This window comes from Pomacea canaliculata, linkage group LG5, assembly GCF_003073045.1.
Source record: "Pomacea canaliculata isolate SZHN2017 linkage group LG5, ASM307304v1, whole genome shotgun sequence".
NCBI lineage: Eukaryota > Metazoa > Mollusca > Gastropoda > Architaenioglossa > Ampullariidae > Pomacea > Pomacea canaliculata.
This window is the reverse complement of record NC_037594.1, coordinates 22,524,323-22,541,211: the sequence shown is the minus strand read 5'-3', so window position 1 is coordinate 22,541,211 and position 16,889 is coordinate 22,524,323. Positions and strand designations below refer to the sequence as shown.

General features: G+C 39.6%; 1 protein-coding gene across 1 annotated transcript in view; it reads left to right on the top strand.

The window, feature by feature from the left end:
* Nucleotides 1–28: 28 nt before the first annotated feature.
* The window catches only part of LOC112563767 (cilia- and flagella-associated protein 43-like), a 38,381-nt gene continuing 21,520 nt past the window's right edge, over nucleotides 29–16,889 (top strand). Inside the window, 14 exon segments of the mRNA XM_025238078.1 lie at nucleotides 29–174; nucleotides 3,148–3,398; nucleotides 3,939–4,032; nucleotides 4,170–4,337; nucleotides 4,554–4,815; nucleotides 8,841–8,955; nucleotides 9,480–9,571; nucleotides 9,732–9,863; nucleotides 11,130–11,246; nucleotides 11,586–11,666; nucleotides 14,205–14,353; nucleotides 14,617–14,720; nucleotides 14,977–15,120; nucleotides 16,583–16,767. Coding sequence (XP_025093863.1) covers nucleotides 164–174; nucleotides 3,148–3,398; nucleotides 3,939–4,032; nucleotides 4,170–4,337; nucleotides 4,554–4,815; nucleotides 8,841–8,955; nucleotides 9,480–9,571; nucleotides 9,732–9,863; nucleotides 11,130–11,246; nucleotides 11,586–11,666; nucleotides 14,205–14,353; nucleotides 14,617–14,720; nucleotides 14,977–15,120; nucleotides 16,583–16,767 — 1,905 coding nt within the window. The 5' untranslated portion in view covers nucleotides 29–163.

The following is a 16,889-nucleotide window of genomic DNA, read 5'->3' as shown; positions in this document are numbered from 1 at the left end:
TCTAATCAGGATAACGGAGCCACAGAATCTCGCGAGACATTTCGAGTTCGAACCTTAGCAACAGTCAAACTTCCTAAAATGCCCGCTGCGATATCTTTGAAGTCGTGAGCGAAAACGGATACTTTTCAGACTTTAACATTAAATCATTTCACAGACAACAACCATGGATCTTGTGTGAGTATTTCTATTCATAAAAATTCAGAGACATTGTGCATTTTCATCATTTGTTTTTTTTTTTTCGGTTGGTCGTATTGTGAATCGATCATCACGATCAACCTCGATCAATCAGCATATAGTATATATATACGTATAGCTATCACACTGTCATGTGAATGTGCTGAACGTGCGTCAGACATTCTTACACGAAGAAAGAACAATAATAAAATATTAAAATAGTGAAATAGTTGTCAAAGTATGCAGAGAATCGGTATCAGACAAAAGAAACAATAAAAACTTGGCGCAAGACTGCATGAATGCCTATACAACTTCGCAAACCGATCAAGGTATAAAAGGGGAGGGGGCGGGGGCTCATTTCACCCATCGCCCCACAGCAAAAGTTAATTCTTCCCAGCTAGGTCCATTTCGTCTCAAGACCGAAACAACAATAATTAACGGACAAAGGCCACAATTATTAAATGATTGTGGTACGTGGGGATACGCCAGGCATGCATGAGTACGTGTCATAGCAAAGTCCCCATATTGTCCGAGTATAGACTCCAACTTCCACCCAAGGAGACGATGACAAAGTGTAAGAGCTCTACCAACAATTAACTATAGACTTAGGTTGTGAAGGCAGTTCTGAAAAAGTAAATCCTCGTTGTACTTGGTGACTGGAACGCGAAGGTCGGCCCAGACGCTTACCAGTCAATGGACAGGAATGGTGGGCAAAATAATTGGCCTTGCCAAAACCAACCTGTCGGGCATCAGACTCCTTAAATTTACACAAAGCCAGAGACTCACCTTAATTAACACCTTTCATCCCCACAAGAAATCAAGGACGGTGACGTACCACTCAACAGACAGATTGATCCATGATCAAATCAACTATATCCTGCTGCTGAAACGCTTCAAATCCAACATCAACAAGGATGTACCAGATGCTGACATAGGTATAGCAACCATGACCTTGTTCTAATGAATCAGAAGCTGAAGCTAAAAGCTAAGTGACTCTCAAACACTCCCCGAATTCAGTTTGATCTGGAGAAGCTTCAAGACCCAAACATTGCAGAAGTCTTCAAGGCCATAGCTGGAGGAAAATTTGCCACACTGAACCTGGTGGAATGTGATGTAGACACCCTTGCTAGAAACATCAAAGAGGTGCTAATGCCAACAGCCCAGGAGGCTCTAGGGTGGCAATTAGGGCCGCATGAGAAATTGGGATGGTTTAGAACAGTCATATATATATATACAGGGCCAGCGGGCGTCAGTGACAGGAATGAGGTCATTTCATCAGTCACGAATGACCTTCTTAATCTCTGTGACCAAAGGAGGGCCTTAAAGAGAGAAAAGGAAAGCAAACCTGAAGCAGCTACTAAATAGAAAGATTTAAACTGTGCCATCAAGAATTCAAGGAATGAAGGTAGCTAGGTTGAATGGGATTGAGAGCGAATGCCAGGAGGTAGAGGATGGAGTGACATGAGGTGACAGCAAAAAGGCCTACCAACTTCTAAAGACCCTCAGTAAGACAGATCAGCACAAGACCTCAGTCATCGAAGATAGTGATGACCACCTTCCCACAGAAAGCAATGCTGTACTCAACTGATAGACTGAGTACTGCAATGATCTGTCCAGTTTCCAGCTGAAGACCAATGCCAACATCCTCCAAAACATCCAGGCTACAGACAGTGAACCTGAAGACCAACCAGTCCTACAGGAAGAGGTTGAAAGAACTGTACATAGTCTGAAGGGAAGTCGCCAGGCTTTGATAACGTGCCAGCTGAGCTGCTAAAGAAGGGTGTGAAAGAAACTACAAAGGCTCTGACTGTCCTGTGACAAAGAGTATGAGAACAAAAGAAATGGCCCAAAGAATGGATGCAGTCACTAATCAGTGTCAATCCTGCAATACGGATGTGACACATGGACTCTGCTTGCCAAGACAGAAAGGAGAATCCAGGCATTTGAGAACAAGTGCCTGAGGAGGCTGCTTTGGATCTTATACAAAGAACATAGAACCAATGACTTTGCACCAAACAAGATGGACTCATTCGTTGGACACAAGGAACCTCTACTTTCAATAGTCAAGTGATGTAAGGTGGTCTTCTTTGGTCATGTGACCCAGCATGACACCCTGTCGAAGACTATCCTCCAAGGCACCTCAGAGGGTAGCTGATGCTACGGTGGCTTATTAAACAAATTAGATATGATAAATTATTTGTAATAGTTTTTAAACATGTACTTTAATTTCCACAAAGTCTTATGTGAAAAAACTAACAGCAGGCTGCTTAGCTATATACCCTGCTTAGACCATGAGGCCAAACAGATATGCAGCCCTTGATCCCTTTTGTGAGAAAAAGGATTCAACTGCCTTTTCCATCTACCACTTTCTGCCAAAAGCAAAGATAAAATTCTGCCATGGTCTGAGGTCAAAGAAACACCCAGCTAAAGCAAAGCCTCCCACCATATATATATATGCTTCAAGCTGACCACCAATATTCTTTTATATGACCGGCCCACAATGCTGCAAAAGAAGAGATAAAATGTAACAGAAAGCACTGATGATGATAATGTAGGAAACATTGGTGACATCATGAGCAGTAGTTAGCATCAGAAGGGTGAGGCTTCACAGATGTTGACACGTGATGAAGGAAAAAGAGTCACTGGTGCATTTTTATTCTCGCTGCCAAGGACCATGTGAATTGCTTGATAGTGAATCTGGTGTCATCTGTTCCTTACCCATTGGTGGAAACTTCATGGATAATGACAGGAGAGCAAAGTTAGCAGCTCTCATGTCATTGGTCTCTTAGCCATTACCCATGAGACTTCCATAATGGTGCAGACTTTATTTATTGATTTTTGTTTATTGTTGATTGTGGTTATTAAAAACTTTCAGATAACTTTCACTTAATCCACATTATAAATTATATCTGATGTTGTATGGGTGCATGTTTTGGTGTGTGTGTGTGACGCATTTGAAAATCATTGTTTCAGCTGGACACAAGGATACTATGGCCAAGAACTCTTCTATATTGATACAGATGTCATCTGTTACCAATGTGGACGAAATGTAAACTTTGTGCATACAGATGGGACACAAAAAGTATTTGCTTTTTGTGGACAAGGAGTTGGTCCATTTAGTGCACACAAGATCAACCAGCATTTCGCTATAGCTGAACGGTGCATCGGTCCCAAGATTTTTGTTTACTCCTATCCATCTCTAGAAGAATTAATGATTCTTGTGGGTATGTGACCCAGATCTCAGCTGAAAATAGCGTTAAATCAGTAACTGTTTCTTTAAATTATTATCACTGCAAAGATCTTTATAGACCAATTGTTTTGTTTTATTTCAACCTCTTTCTTTCAAAATCATAGGTGCATTTTGGCTGCTTTATATTTTGGATATTTTCACTCTTTCATTTATGCTGAGTGAGGAAAAGTACACAAAAGTAGACTATAGAAAAACATTTTCCTTGTATGATATTAATTTTTCACATTATGATTTCAGTAATATTTTAGATTTTGAAAAGCGTCCTTGTTTCTTAGTTTATGTGGGTGGCTATGACAGTTTGTTTTTATTTCAAGAATTTCTGACATATTTTCCCAGCCTGCAAAGCTAGTAGGCCGGCCGGCAGTGGGCCCTACGATGGGTAACCATAGGTCTCGCTGCGAGCCTATCAGTTTTGCAGGCTGGGTTTGCACACCTGCAAAAATGAATTTAAATATTCACATCCTTTTTCTATAGAATGAGAAGAATAACTTTATTATTGAGGATTCTTTTCAAGGTGGTGCCGAGACAGAATTCCAAAGGCTGGCTTTTTCATCCAGTAACTTCTTATTGAGCTTGTCTTCAATTCCAGACTTTCAGATGGCATTATGGTAGGTTCTGTTTTCCGTGAACATTACCTTTAATATTAACAGCCTTTTATTGTAAATAGTTTGTATATTGTTTTTGCTCATTATTTAATGAGAGACAGATTGTTCAACAATGGCCATGATTTCATGTTTTTATGCAGGGACTACACCACTGGCAAAAAGCTGACATCAGTAAAATTAACTTCAGATCCAATTACCAGTGTTGGGTTTAATCCTGCTAACTGGCGCCAAATTTGTGTCACAACTAAATCAACAGTAACTGTTTGGAACGTAGAGCAAAGCAATGTAAAGTACATCTTGCTGCCTCAGTAAGTAAATATGACGGCAATTCAAATTTTATTATTTAGGGTAAATGCTTTTCTGCTTGCATTAAACAAGCTGTGATACTTACAAGGTGAAAATAAATTAACAATTATCATTTTGTTAACTTTTGCTTTAGTGTTTTGTCTTTCATACTAGAAGAATGTAAACTTTTGTGATACATTTAAGTTGTGATAATTTGCAGTAAATATCTTGATATGCAGGAAAGTCTGTTTACCTCCAGAAGACCCCTCAGTTTCTAATGACAATGAGAAAGAACTGGAAACTAACACACCAAGGGCTTCAACAAAATCATCTAAGTATGAAGTCAAGGTTCCACTGACAGCCGTTGCAGGTTTGGTGGGCGAGATGGCAGATCACCTGCAGGAATTTCTGGATACAACCGTTCGGGTGTCACCGGTTGCTCAAGCCTGGACTCCCATTGGCGATATCTACATAAGCTGCACTTCAGGACATCTGCTTAAAGTATTCATGTTTGGCTGGCAGCAGGATAGGCTAATTGGAAGCATATGTAGATAATATTTCAATCATGTATGATAGCTCTTGAAAATTGTAGCAAAACACTATTCATTGTGCGTATGGTTTGATTGTAAACACTAAATGCTGCCAAGCATGCAGTCATCCACTTTGTTTATTCAGCCAAAACTGTATTCCTTTGTGCTCACATCAGTACTTGTTTATCAAGTAGGAGCCTATTTAGGACCTGCAATCACCTGTTGGACCATACAAAGAAGCCGCAACTGCCCACAGTTATTACACCTGCTTTACTGCCCAAGGCCTTTTTTATTTTTGTCCATAAGATTCTTGACATTTGGACTAAACTTGATCAACTGCCTATGCACCATTCAGCTCTTGCTAGCCAGGTCGATGATCTGGCAAAGCCAAAGTGCTCCTTTGCTTCCTTTCAGACAATCTCGGAAAGTGAGCTTAGAACCATCATACTCCAGTCAAAACCCACAACTTCTTCACTGGACCCAGTTCCACTAGTAGACTGTCTGGACTTCCTACTCCCTGTCCTTACAGGGATAGTAAATGATAGCTTGTCTTCTGACATTTTCCCATCTACGTTCAAAAGAGCCTTAGTAAAACTGCTGAACATTTCATTTCTCCATTAGTCAGCATATCATCCTTTTCATAGAACTTAGACTGCCATGCTTAAGGTGACAAACAACATTTTGTCTGCTTGGGATAGAGGTGACATCTCATTTCTCACCATGTTAGACTTGTCCTGCCTTTGATACTATGTAGACCACACTACTCTCATTCATAGACTCAGTACTCCCCACGACCTAGTTTAAGTCGTATCTCTGCTAGGACTCAGTCAATTATAGTGGATGGATGTGTGTCTCCATCAGTCTCTATTCACTCAGGAGACCCCCAAGGTCCTGTTCTTGGTCCCACCCTCTTTGTCCTGCATACCAAGCCACTTACTCTAATTTAATCTTACTTTCTATCCAATCAATCTTTTGACTGATGACACTGAGCTGTATACCAACTGTTCCTCTTCTCAGGCACACACTGCTATCCAGAGCATCCAAGATCGTATTTCTGAAATTAGACAATGTATGATCCACAACAAGTTAAAACTAAATGACAAAATAAAAAAATTGAAGCTTTTATTTTTTTCAAAGAGGAGAGCCAGAGTTTACCCTTCACTGCCTGTCTTTGTTCATGTAGGCTTGGCTGATATTCCTTTCGTTACTTCAACACGTAACTTAGGTTACATAATGTCTGCTGAGATGTCTCTTGATAAGCATGTTTCTTACATTTGTCGTTCTGCATACTATATGAGCTCTGAAAGATCAGCTCTATTCTCCATACCCTGTCCATCTCAACCACCAAAATTCTCATCTGCTCATTTGTTCTGGGTAAACTAGACTTCTGCAACTCTCTTCTTGCTGGCTGTCCACAGCACCTTATCCACAAGCTTCAGGACATTCAGAACTCAGCTGCTCTTCTCATTTTCCAGACTTGCAAATCTGAATGTCACACCACTTCTTCACTCTCTTCATTGGATACCAGTTATAGCTAGAATAGACTAAAGCTCTCATCTCTATACTATGGATTCTTTGAAGGCTCCTCCCTACTTTCACTACTTTACTGAAATATTGTCTGTCCACACTCTTGCCTGAAACCTCTCCTCATCAGACTCCCGCATTCTATCCCTCCCTCCCACAAAGATAGTCACATACAGACAACACACATTTGCCACTCTCCAAGTCTCCAAGGCTCTCTTCAAATGCACTCTGAAAATTTATTAGTTCTCAAAGTACTCAAAGCTCTGCTACTGTGTCCACCTAAGGGGAGGGGGTGTTGAGGCTGGGTGCCGCCAGCAGCACAGCGACCAGTACTGCCAACAATACAATTGCTTCAACAATGAGATCCACACTGCTTGAATCTTTTCCCCTGTTGTCAAATGTAAGCAAAGAGATTTGATTATAGAAAACTCCTTGATATCCAGATTTGCAACCCTGTGGACAGTCTCTTGACATAACATTGCATGTTGTTCCCTCGGAGCAGCTGCCACATGTTGAGGCCAAACAAACCCCTATAGCAAGCTTCTTTACATAAGGGTGACTGGCATCCTGCAGCGCACCGTCTCACATTTTCCATCATAGCTGTTACATGGATTGTGTTTGTAGCAGGGTTAGATGCGGGCTCTTCCCGCAATCCTTCCACAATAACAAGACTCAACACTCTCGTGGGTTCTAGATTTTATTCCTGATGCCAGTCGATGGTGCTGGCTCTGGCGAACCTCGATCCTACCAACGCAAAGACGGTAGTCTCTGCTCCTGTGTTTGGGAAAAGGCCCCGACTAAACATCTACCCCTAACTATATACTAAGCAGACACGTGACTCCTCGCCACCTAATCTACCTGTGCCTGACGCTGTCGTTCTAATACTAAGGGGACCACTGACTATACTGCGCTATTCCCGCGGACCCCGGGCCTCGATCGCCTCCGTAAGTCACGGTCACCTGTCAAGTCGTAAAACGGACAGAGACTACTCGTTACCTAATCTACCCATATCTGACGCTATCGTTCTAATACTAAGGCGACTACTACCTACTGCGCTACCTACTGCGCTAATCTCTGGTACCGGCGACATCTATCGTTCCTTTCTCCCCCGTTGGAGACAAAGGAAACAATACAAACTGTGTTCGCACCGTCACCTCCCGGTGTGCCATCCTCCATCCCACCTCCATCAACCATCCGATGCATGCAGACCAATGGACAGTCTCCTGTTATGGCGTTGTATGTTGTTTCCTCAGAACAGTTCCTGCACATATGCTATATTTAAGACAGTATGAAAACTTACTGCAAACTTATTTACACGAGAGTAGCTTGTATCCTTTTTGCCTTCAGCACATCCTTTATCACAGGACTATTTTCTAAGTTGCCACACATTTCCTTGCATTCTGTGCCATACTTTATTTTCTCCCTTGTGCTGTGCACCACTCTTTGAATTCTTCTTATAGGGCTGGTAGATCCACTGATTGTTTTGAGAGATTTTAGCATTTTTCTTTAGGTCTTTGAAATATTCAGTCTATTGGTTTCTTTCAGAAGTGCTTTATTTGAGAAAGTGGCCATTGCTGTCTTGGATGACTAAGTTCTTGTGTTGACCTGTCCCGGTAAGGGTCTTTAGTAGGCCTTTTTGTTGTCTCCATGACATGTCATTCCCTCCTCTATGGTCTAGTACTGGCCCTTGATACAGTACTTCCTAGCTGTCTGCATCCATTTCTTAACGGCTTACTGTAAGGAATGTAGGCATTCCACACACCCATAGATGTTCCTTCTCACATCTTTGTATCCATTCTGGTTCCAGTAACCAAGCTTTGACCAATCCAGCCTGAAGTTTTTTCTGTGGTCCTTTTCCTGAGTTTATACACTTGATGGTGCCCATCGTCCTGTCCAATTGAACCATAACCAATTAATCTGCCTGGTTGCAAACATTTGATTCTATGCCCTGACTGGTACTTTCATTGTAGAAAAGCTTCGCTCGCTAATGTTGTGTTAGCATCATGATTTTCTGTTGGAGTTTACTCCCTTAGCCATCTTTATCTTTTCTCAAAGCAATTGACCATTTGCCCTAGGCTAGCTGGTGGAAGGGTGAGGAATAATGAGATTGCCATTCCATTCCCTATACCATGCAGTGAACTGTATTCGGTGTTTCTCACTTATAATTTCATGTTTCTTACCCACTCACTAAACCTGCATTGAAAGAGAGGATTTCAGGAGAGAATGATTTATCCATTGCTTAAAGATTTTGGATTGACTTGTATTAGACTAAATTGTTTGCGTGCATGTTTTCATACATGACTTTGTTTTTTACCTTACACTTGCAGTATATTTATTTGTACATCACAGTAAATATCTGATAAAGACTACACTCACATTATTGTTTTGTATATGGTGACAATTATGAATAATGATTGATGGATCTTTTGGTTTGGATGGATTAATACTAGACTAGGATTTCTGTCTGTTTAGGTGAATGGAGAAACATACAAAGTCTGCCCAGTGTTTTACTCTTATTCAGTATTATCCAGATCTGGAAGTAGTTACTCTAGCAGAGGGCCTAGCATATCACAGAAAGAAAGCAGAGGTAAAAACAGGCTGCGGTAGTCCTGTAAACTTTTGGTTATTGGGGAGTGAGTCGATAAGGCCAACCTTTTTTGTAGTGGTGGTGACAGTAATATTCCCCCTTGCTGCCTTTCTTTCTCCAATCCTCTATAAAGTCAGTAAACCATTCAACAGCTGGCTCAAATGGGAAAATTATGCTGCACCACAAGTATTGAACCAGCTAATGTACACTCATCTGGCCTGAAACGTCAATGCTTAAATTACTCATCTCCCTCTTTCACCATGGAGAGATAGTGTTTATCTTAAAGTAATGACAAACAGCAGTTTCCTTATTTTCCTTTTATATTTCTAAATAACAGATAATAGTGTTTGCTCACTGCTTTATTCGTTACTATTAACTTGATGACCATCTCTTATTTTCAATATATATATATAGTAAGGAGTTGTATATCTTACGGTGTTTTCATTTCAAACTTTACATGGTCTTCTTATCTAGATTAATGTTAATATCCCTAATGTTTTCCTCTTATTTTTCCATGATTGAAGGTGTTTCAGGGGAATTCCAAGGAGAAATATCAAAAGCTGTGTCACTCACCTGTCTTGGTTATCACGGGATGGGGCTGTTTGCTGTTGGTGATGTAGGCAGATTATTTTTACCTTTCAATCATGTTTCCATCCAGTTGCCTCATAAAAATCTTAATAAGATGTTACATTATGAAAAATAAAGTTACAACTTTATTTTCTTCTCTACTTCCTAGTAGTATTTAAATAATATTAAATTTATTTTCTAACTTGCAGGATGGAATCCTACATTTGCTAGATACTGTCAGTGAAGAAATGAAAGTCTTGGAAGCAAAGAATTTGGGGATACCCATTACAGCTCTAACCTTCTCTTATGACTACACAAACTTGGTTCTAGGCTCACCAAAGGTAAATAAATTTTGAAAAACTTTTAACTGTTAATACAATTAACATATCAAATAAAGGGTCCAGACATTTATTCCAGTGCTGGTGAACAGTGCCAGCAAGGCAAAATTGCTTTTCCCAGCCACCCAGCACATACACTGTCTGTTTTCCAAATCACTGCTCACTGGTAGGGCAAACATTGCTCCTGTCTCTACCCTTTTCTCCAACAGGTGTCCTTTCTGGCAAGTTGGCTTCTTTAGTGGGAAAGTGCTTCCACCTAAAGGTGATTTGCACTATGATGGGAGAGGGAGGGGGAATGAAACCAGAATCCCAGAGAAAACCCTCAATAGTCACCCTTGCAAACAGGTGTCCCAAGACAAGAACTGAACCCAGGGTTCAACCCTGGAGATGTTGGGCTTCTATGATGATAGATACCACCATATTTTGATTGCTTATTACAGTTTCTTCCTTAACTTTATCAGATGACTCAACTATTAGGAGCTTAGGGTCACTATAGTCTTTTCATCTTGTCCAAAGATTACACTACATGTACACTTTGCTGTCATCACAGTCTTTAGCCTGCTAGGCTACTGCTTTGCTTCCTGTGCTTGTCAGCTGTCGGCCTAGGATATGTTTTTTCTGTAAAATAACCATGGATGACTTTTGTTCAAGTTGTCGCCAAGCCACATCCTCACCATTTGCATCTGCTGTGTTTGCTGTGCTGCTCCTGTTTTTCATAACATGGCTGTGACTTTTAAACCTGATGATCAGAGATTCATTGAGCTAAGATTTGGAGGGATGAACCACTTCAGGTGGGATCATGTTTGCTGAGATTGGCATCCATCAGACCAGTTTTTTGGTTTCTTCTGTGTGTTTTCCAATTGGGCCATAGTTATGAAACAAGAGTAAGTTGTTTACCCAGCGCAAAATGAGGAACTCAAAGAAAATCATCTTGCTCTAGCCACTTAAGGCCACCAACATCCCAAAGTACTGTAAAAGCCTGTATACAGTCTCTCTTTAATTACTTAAGTAGTCTCTTGTAGATGTGTCAAGAATTCCAGACTAGACATTAATTGTTGGCAAATTTGCTCCATTTAAGGCTACCACATACCCTGGGTTCAACTGAGCCCCTAGTGGTCAGGACCATTAATCTCACTGACCAGGGGCAATAACTTGGTTAAAGAGCAGTTCTAACCTCTTAGCTCCTAAATAGATAGATTGTCTGGTAAGTATCAAAGAAAGAGAATTTTCAATTAAAATTTCATTTTTCACTTGCTCTGTCACCCACAGGGTACCATATATTTGCTTGAAGTTGAAAAAGATTTGGACTCCAAGATTCTCTTGCATGTGCATTATGGAGAGTTTGTGGACATAGGATCACTTCCTAAAGGCAGTGAGTCATGTGTGGTGAGTGTATCTTTACAAATTTTGGATGGAAGAAACTTTTTATTTTATTGAAGTTGTGTATATGTGCTTGTTTTCGATTAATTTTATGAGTAAAAATTAAAGCTTACATAGTGAATTGTTTTTTTCAAAATTGAGAGCACCTTGTTTTCTTGCAAGTCAAGGAGAGGGCTGCCTTAATTTGAAATGTTGATTTAACTGATTTTAAGTGCATGAATGCTTGTTTATTATAGGTTTATCGTAACATGCATTGGTGGATGAATAATTAAACTGCATGGCAGAATCTCTGGTGTAGTCCTGTTTTGCCTTGGTGTATTGGCTGCAGAACTAATTTATTTACAGACTGTGCGAGGAGATGGCATGGTGCAAGCTTGGTCAGCTTTGGATGGACATGTCTTATCAAGCATAGCTCTGGGAGAACCTGTGAGTGTTAAATGTAAATGTAGTCATAACTTAGGGTCTTGGCACATAGTGTGTAGAGAATCTGAAATAAAACATTTTCCTTATTATCTGAATTATTATCTGATATGGTTTATGACCTGAATTTTTATATACAGCCTATGCCATGTAATTTATTTTTCAACTTTTAGGACAGACTGAATAGCAGTTATTCTGATGACCACATCTTTTCCTCATCTGTTGCATCTCGTCTTGATTTATCCTGCAGTGTTACCCTGCGCTCTTGCATGCTGGTGGGATTGGTGCTCTCTTCAAAGAATTTCTGAAGGATTGTGTTCTGTTCTCACCATTTCATGTTGGTGTTAAAACGGAATCTTTGTTATTGGAGCATGACCTTTCTGTGCATTTATCATCTTCCTCAGTTTACACAGCTAAATCAACATGCATCCTCTAATGTAGTAATGTTATACTTGGTGATTTCAACTTTCATTATGATTCATCCACTAACCACTGCACCAAGTGTTTGAACTCACTTTTACATGAACATGAGATAATGCAAATGATTCGTCAACCCATGCATAATTGCAACCATATTCTTTTAAGTGGTTGTGATGACATATATAGCTTATATATAACCTCTCTGTTTCCAAAATTCTGCTATGTGACCACTTAATCCCTAGTATCCTTCCAACTAAGCTGGGAAAAGCCTGGTCCTAAAGCTTAAACCTACAATAACCTCTCAGAATATGGCTTATACTGATTTAACTGCCTTCAGAGGCTACTTCTTGATCATGAAGTTTCAGAGTCACTACCTAACACGTTGATTTGTTTCCCTCAGAGCTGACATTTCAACTATGCAATTGTATGACTCAAGCAGAAGGCCTGTAATATCACATCACTTCTCTGCAATCTGCACTGGCTGCTGGTTCATGATCACATTGAATTTAATATCATGACACTCTGCTTTTGTGTGGCGAGCGGTCCGGTGGCGCAACGGTTAGCGCCTGTCACCAATACAGTGAAGGTTGGCTGCCCTGAGTTCATTTCTCGTCTCGGGCACGCTGATCTTTCTCTGCACGTGACATCTGTTTACAGGGCTGGCTGCTTGCCGTAATATAGCCTTAGTTGCTGACACGGCGTAAAACACCAATCCCCCCCCCCCACTCTGCTTTTGTGTTGTTCTTAGCCTTTCCCCAATCTGAGCTTTTGTCACCCTACCAACCTGGCATGTCTGTTTGGTCTGCCCACACCATGCAGTTGTCTTTCTGTTCCATGTTTCAGACTGGATAAGCCTGGCTGCTGTTTATTTTTTTTTTTTACTTCTAACAACTAGACAGAAAAGACAAAACCTAGCCACCCTATTTCTGAGTATTCAAATCAGTGCTCAATCAATAATGGAAGTACAGTTCCACAAACTCATGGGTGTTACCATTGACAGTAACTTATCATGGTCCCAACACATCTCTGCCACAAGCTAAAGCATCTCCAAGAAAGTCTACCAGCTGTCAAGAATTAAACATTCCCTAGAAACTCACAAGAAAACTCTTCTGTACCACTCACATTCAGTCATTGACTACACCTCCGTCCTCTGGGACTCCGCTAGTGGAGCTCCCATGAAACCTCTAGCAAGGGTTCAGAGGCGAGCAATCACTGTATGTCAGCTAGGTTATGATATAATAATAATAAATGCATAATTTGTATAGTTTTATTCACATTCATAAGTAGTGTGCTCTTAGCGCATGAGACATGGATAACATATATGAAGGAACAGAAGGATGAACAACAATACCGATGACTAATGAAAGACAAATGTAGAAAATGCAAAGAGGAATCCGGTAACAAAAAATAAGACTGTTGTGATTCCGCATAGGAAAACTAGTAAGAAAGTAGCAATAAATGGAAAAGTGGGTAGGTTGAAAAAGGACTAGCATTCAGTCAATTGTTGTTAGGAGTAATGTTCAAGGAAGAGGTGTGTTTTCAGTGTACATTTAAAAGTGTCAATGGTGGGTAGGTATTGGATACAGAAGGGGAAAGAGATCCATTGTTTTGCTGCACCGCCTGCACGGTTACTAAAAATCCTGTGACCATATGTTGTTTTTCTGGTGACAGGAATAGTGAGGATACACTCATCAGATGAAGAGCATAGTTGTCTGGCTGGGATGTAGGGAAAAGGAAGTTCTGAGATATAGTCAGGGCAGGAACCTGCAAAGAAATTAAAACACAGCATGGACTTTTTGTACTGAATGCGAGATCTTTAATTAGTCCTATTTGTCATCCAGCCTTGCTACCTCCTACCCTCTGTCTCTTGAACACATCTAACTTACTTCTGTGTGGAATATGCACTATTATATAGATCCCATCATCATCATTTCCAAGCTTTTATTTGTTTTTAGAAGATCAGTGAAAAGAAATCCACAACTAGCTAGAAGTTTCACTTATGAAGAAGTTTGAATGTAAGATTGTAGTTCAGGTTTCTGATGCAGCATTTAAGATGACCACATTTGTCTGAGTTCAGTCAAATTCTTATGATAATTTAGGAGTGCATTGCCTTTTTATCTGCAGGCAAGCTGTCTGGTTTCAAGCCCAATCGCCTTTCTTGTTGTGGTTGGTAGTACAACAGGATATCTATATTTTTTGGATTTCACTGATGAGAAGAAGCCACGTATTGTTCATCGGACTCGTCTTTATTGTGCCCCCGTCAAGCAGCTTATGTAAGTCTAAAACAAAGATTTGAGAAATTTGCATCAGTGGTAAGGGTTTTTTTGGTATTAGTTTTAACATTGATTGATTTTAGAGATAAGTAGTTCAAAGCACTAAACAGATGTCGAAGTCATATTCTCGATCTTTGTCATCTTATAAAGATGCTGTTTACCTTCAGATACAGTGTGTTAAATAAAATAGCTTTTTATGATATGTGGAAGAGATATGGTTATTAACTTACACTGTCAACTGATGTTATCAACTTTGTTTACAGATTTGATTGCAGTGGAACTTATCTCATTGCTGCTGGAGAAGACAAAAATGTGTTTTTGATGAATGGGTGCCCGTCATCATATTTTAGTGTGCTTGGTTACACAGGTAAAACAGTGAAGAGGGCCTATTGTTCCAATTGAAATTTTTTTACTTTATGGGAGTTGTAGTTGCTGATAAGGAATAAAGACTGCAAATGCCAGAAACCACTAATTAAAAAACAGAGATGCTGGGAGATGTGATATTGGCTGTTGTATATGTTTACTGTAGAGATACTGGGAGATGTGATATTGGCTGTGTTGTATATGTTTACTATAGAGATACTGGGAGATATGATATTGGCTGTTGTATATGTTTACTATAGAGGTTCTGGGAGATGTGCAGCACATCACAACCACCACAAAGAAAGATCTAATTCTTGTTGGCATTGCTGTTTGTTGTGACACAAAACAAGGATCCAGTTGGGACCAGATAATTTGGTTTGAAATAAAGAAAAACTTTGTCCGAGGTAACCTATAAATTAGTTTGCAAGTTAATTGCAAAGCAGTAGATGTATCTTTATGTAAAATATGTAGCGGGCCCTAACTTGGTAGTGTGTGCATGTTAGGGTGGAAACTTTCTGTTGTGGCAACACACAGTCGTCAATTTTTCTTTGCAAGCTTAATTTCAGAGACCAAAGTAAAATGTTATGTTGTTAAAAAGGAGAGGGAAAAGAAGAATGAAAAACAAAAAAATAATTAAAAATAAACTGAAGATAGAACTAAACACGAAACTGTTTGCCCTGAAATCAAAACAAAAATAAAAGCATTTCGGTACCCTGAAATAATGTACAATGTGTCTTACATGCTATAGTGAAAATAACAGGGTCTATCCCCATAAATCTTTCGGCATTCATCCAATGTGTACTACATGTTATAGTAAAATAACAGGCTCTCCTCCCATAAATTTCTTCACTCTGTAGCTGGTCCACTTATCCAGAAATACATTACATCAATCATAAAACATCCCGTATACTAAAATCCACTTACCCCCTTGCACGTGTAACAACCATATGCATTCTATTATTTTAGTAACTCTTAGCCTCAACAACCCCTCTAACAATCCTGCCACAAAAGTCTACACAAGGAGAGTAGTTGTCAGGTGTTACAAGAAAATGTGCTGAAACATCAACACTGAATGTAATTCCTAATATTTTTTTAGCCACAGGCACAGCACTGGCAACATAAATGGCAAGAATCCCTCTCAAATTTTCCATTTAGATTACCTTATTTTCCCAACAATCTCTGCTCAACAGGGATGCTACATGAGGAGAATATTTCATCTCCTCGTACAGAAAATAATAATAATGAGTACATTTATATAGTGTATTTCTCCAGGATCTGCCAGACTCAAGACCCTTTATAATCTATTTAAGAAAAGGCTGTAAAATCCATGATCATTTTACATATAACAATTGTAAAGCATATAAAAGTGCAACCATAGCCTTAAATGTTTAAAAACAGGAATATTTGTACAAAACTGATTGAGCACAAATTTTATAGGGCGGGTATTTTGGCCCTACTGGTTCTCTTCTTACACCCCAATAAACCTAATGTGGAGACTGGAGGGATAAATATTCCCTCATTACCAAAGTCTTGCAAGAATATCTCACAATCAAATAAAATTGTACAACAATAAAATTGTGTGAATATACATGATAAAGTAAAATCAACAAAATAAAATTGCTTTTGTACTCAAAAATGTTGTGAGTATTACAAATAGATACCTAATTTTTAAAAGATAGCTATGCTCAATGTTGTTTTCGGGGGTATATTAGAAAGATGCAGAGGTTGCTGAGTTAAATTTTGATAAAAGTGGTACCCGGGAACAAGAGCTTGTGGTCTAAAATCACAACATAAAAGATGACCTTTTATGTGATTATAATCTTTGTAGAAGGTGACATTATGGTTTTTTTCTTCATCTTCTGCCAGACCTGAAGCAACTTTATCACAGCAAGAAATGTGATCTTAAGGATGAAGGTATCAACAAGAAAGACATATACTTCCAGAACAGATTATTTGGCTGTGCACTGGGAGAAGGAGGTATTGTTTATGGAATTGGGCGAAGCACTCGCAAGATCATCGTGACGCCACTGCCAGAAGAAGTACCCAAAAAGGTTGCTTATAGTTCCCTATTTCTTAAAATCTCACAACACTTTACACGAAATACACGAACACATGCTTAGATCATCCAGGTGCATACAGAACTTAAACATTCCTCATCATATTACATTCAAGA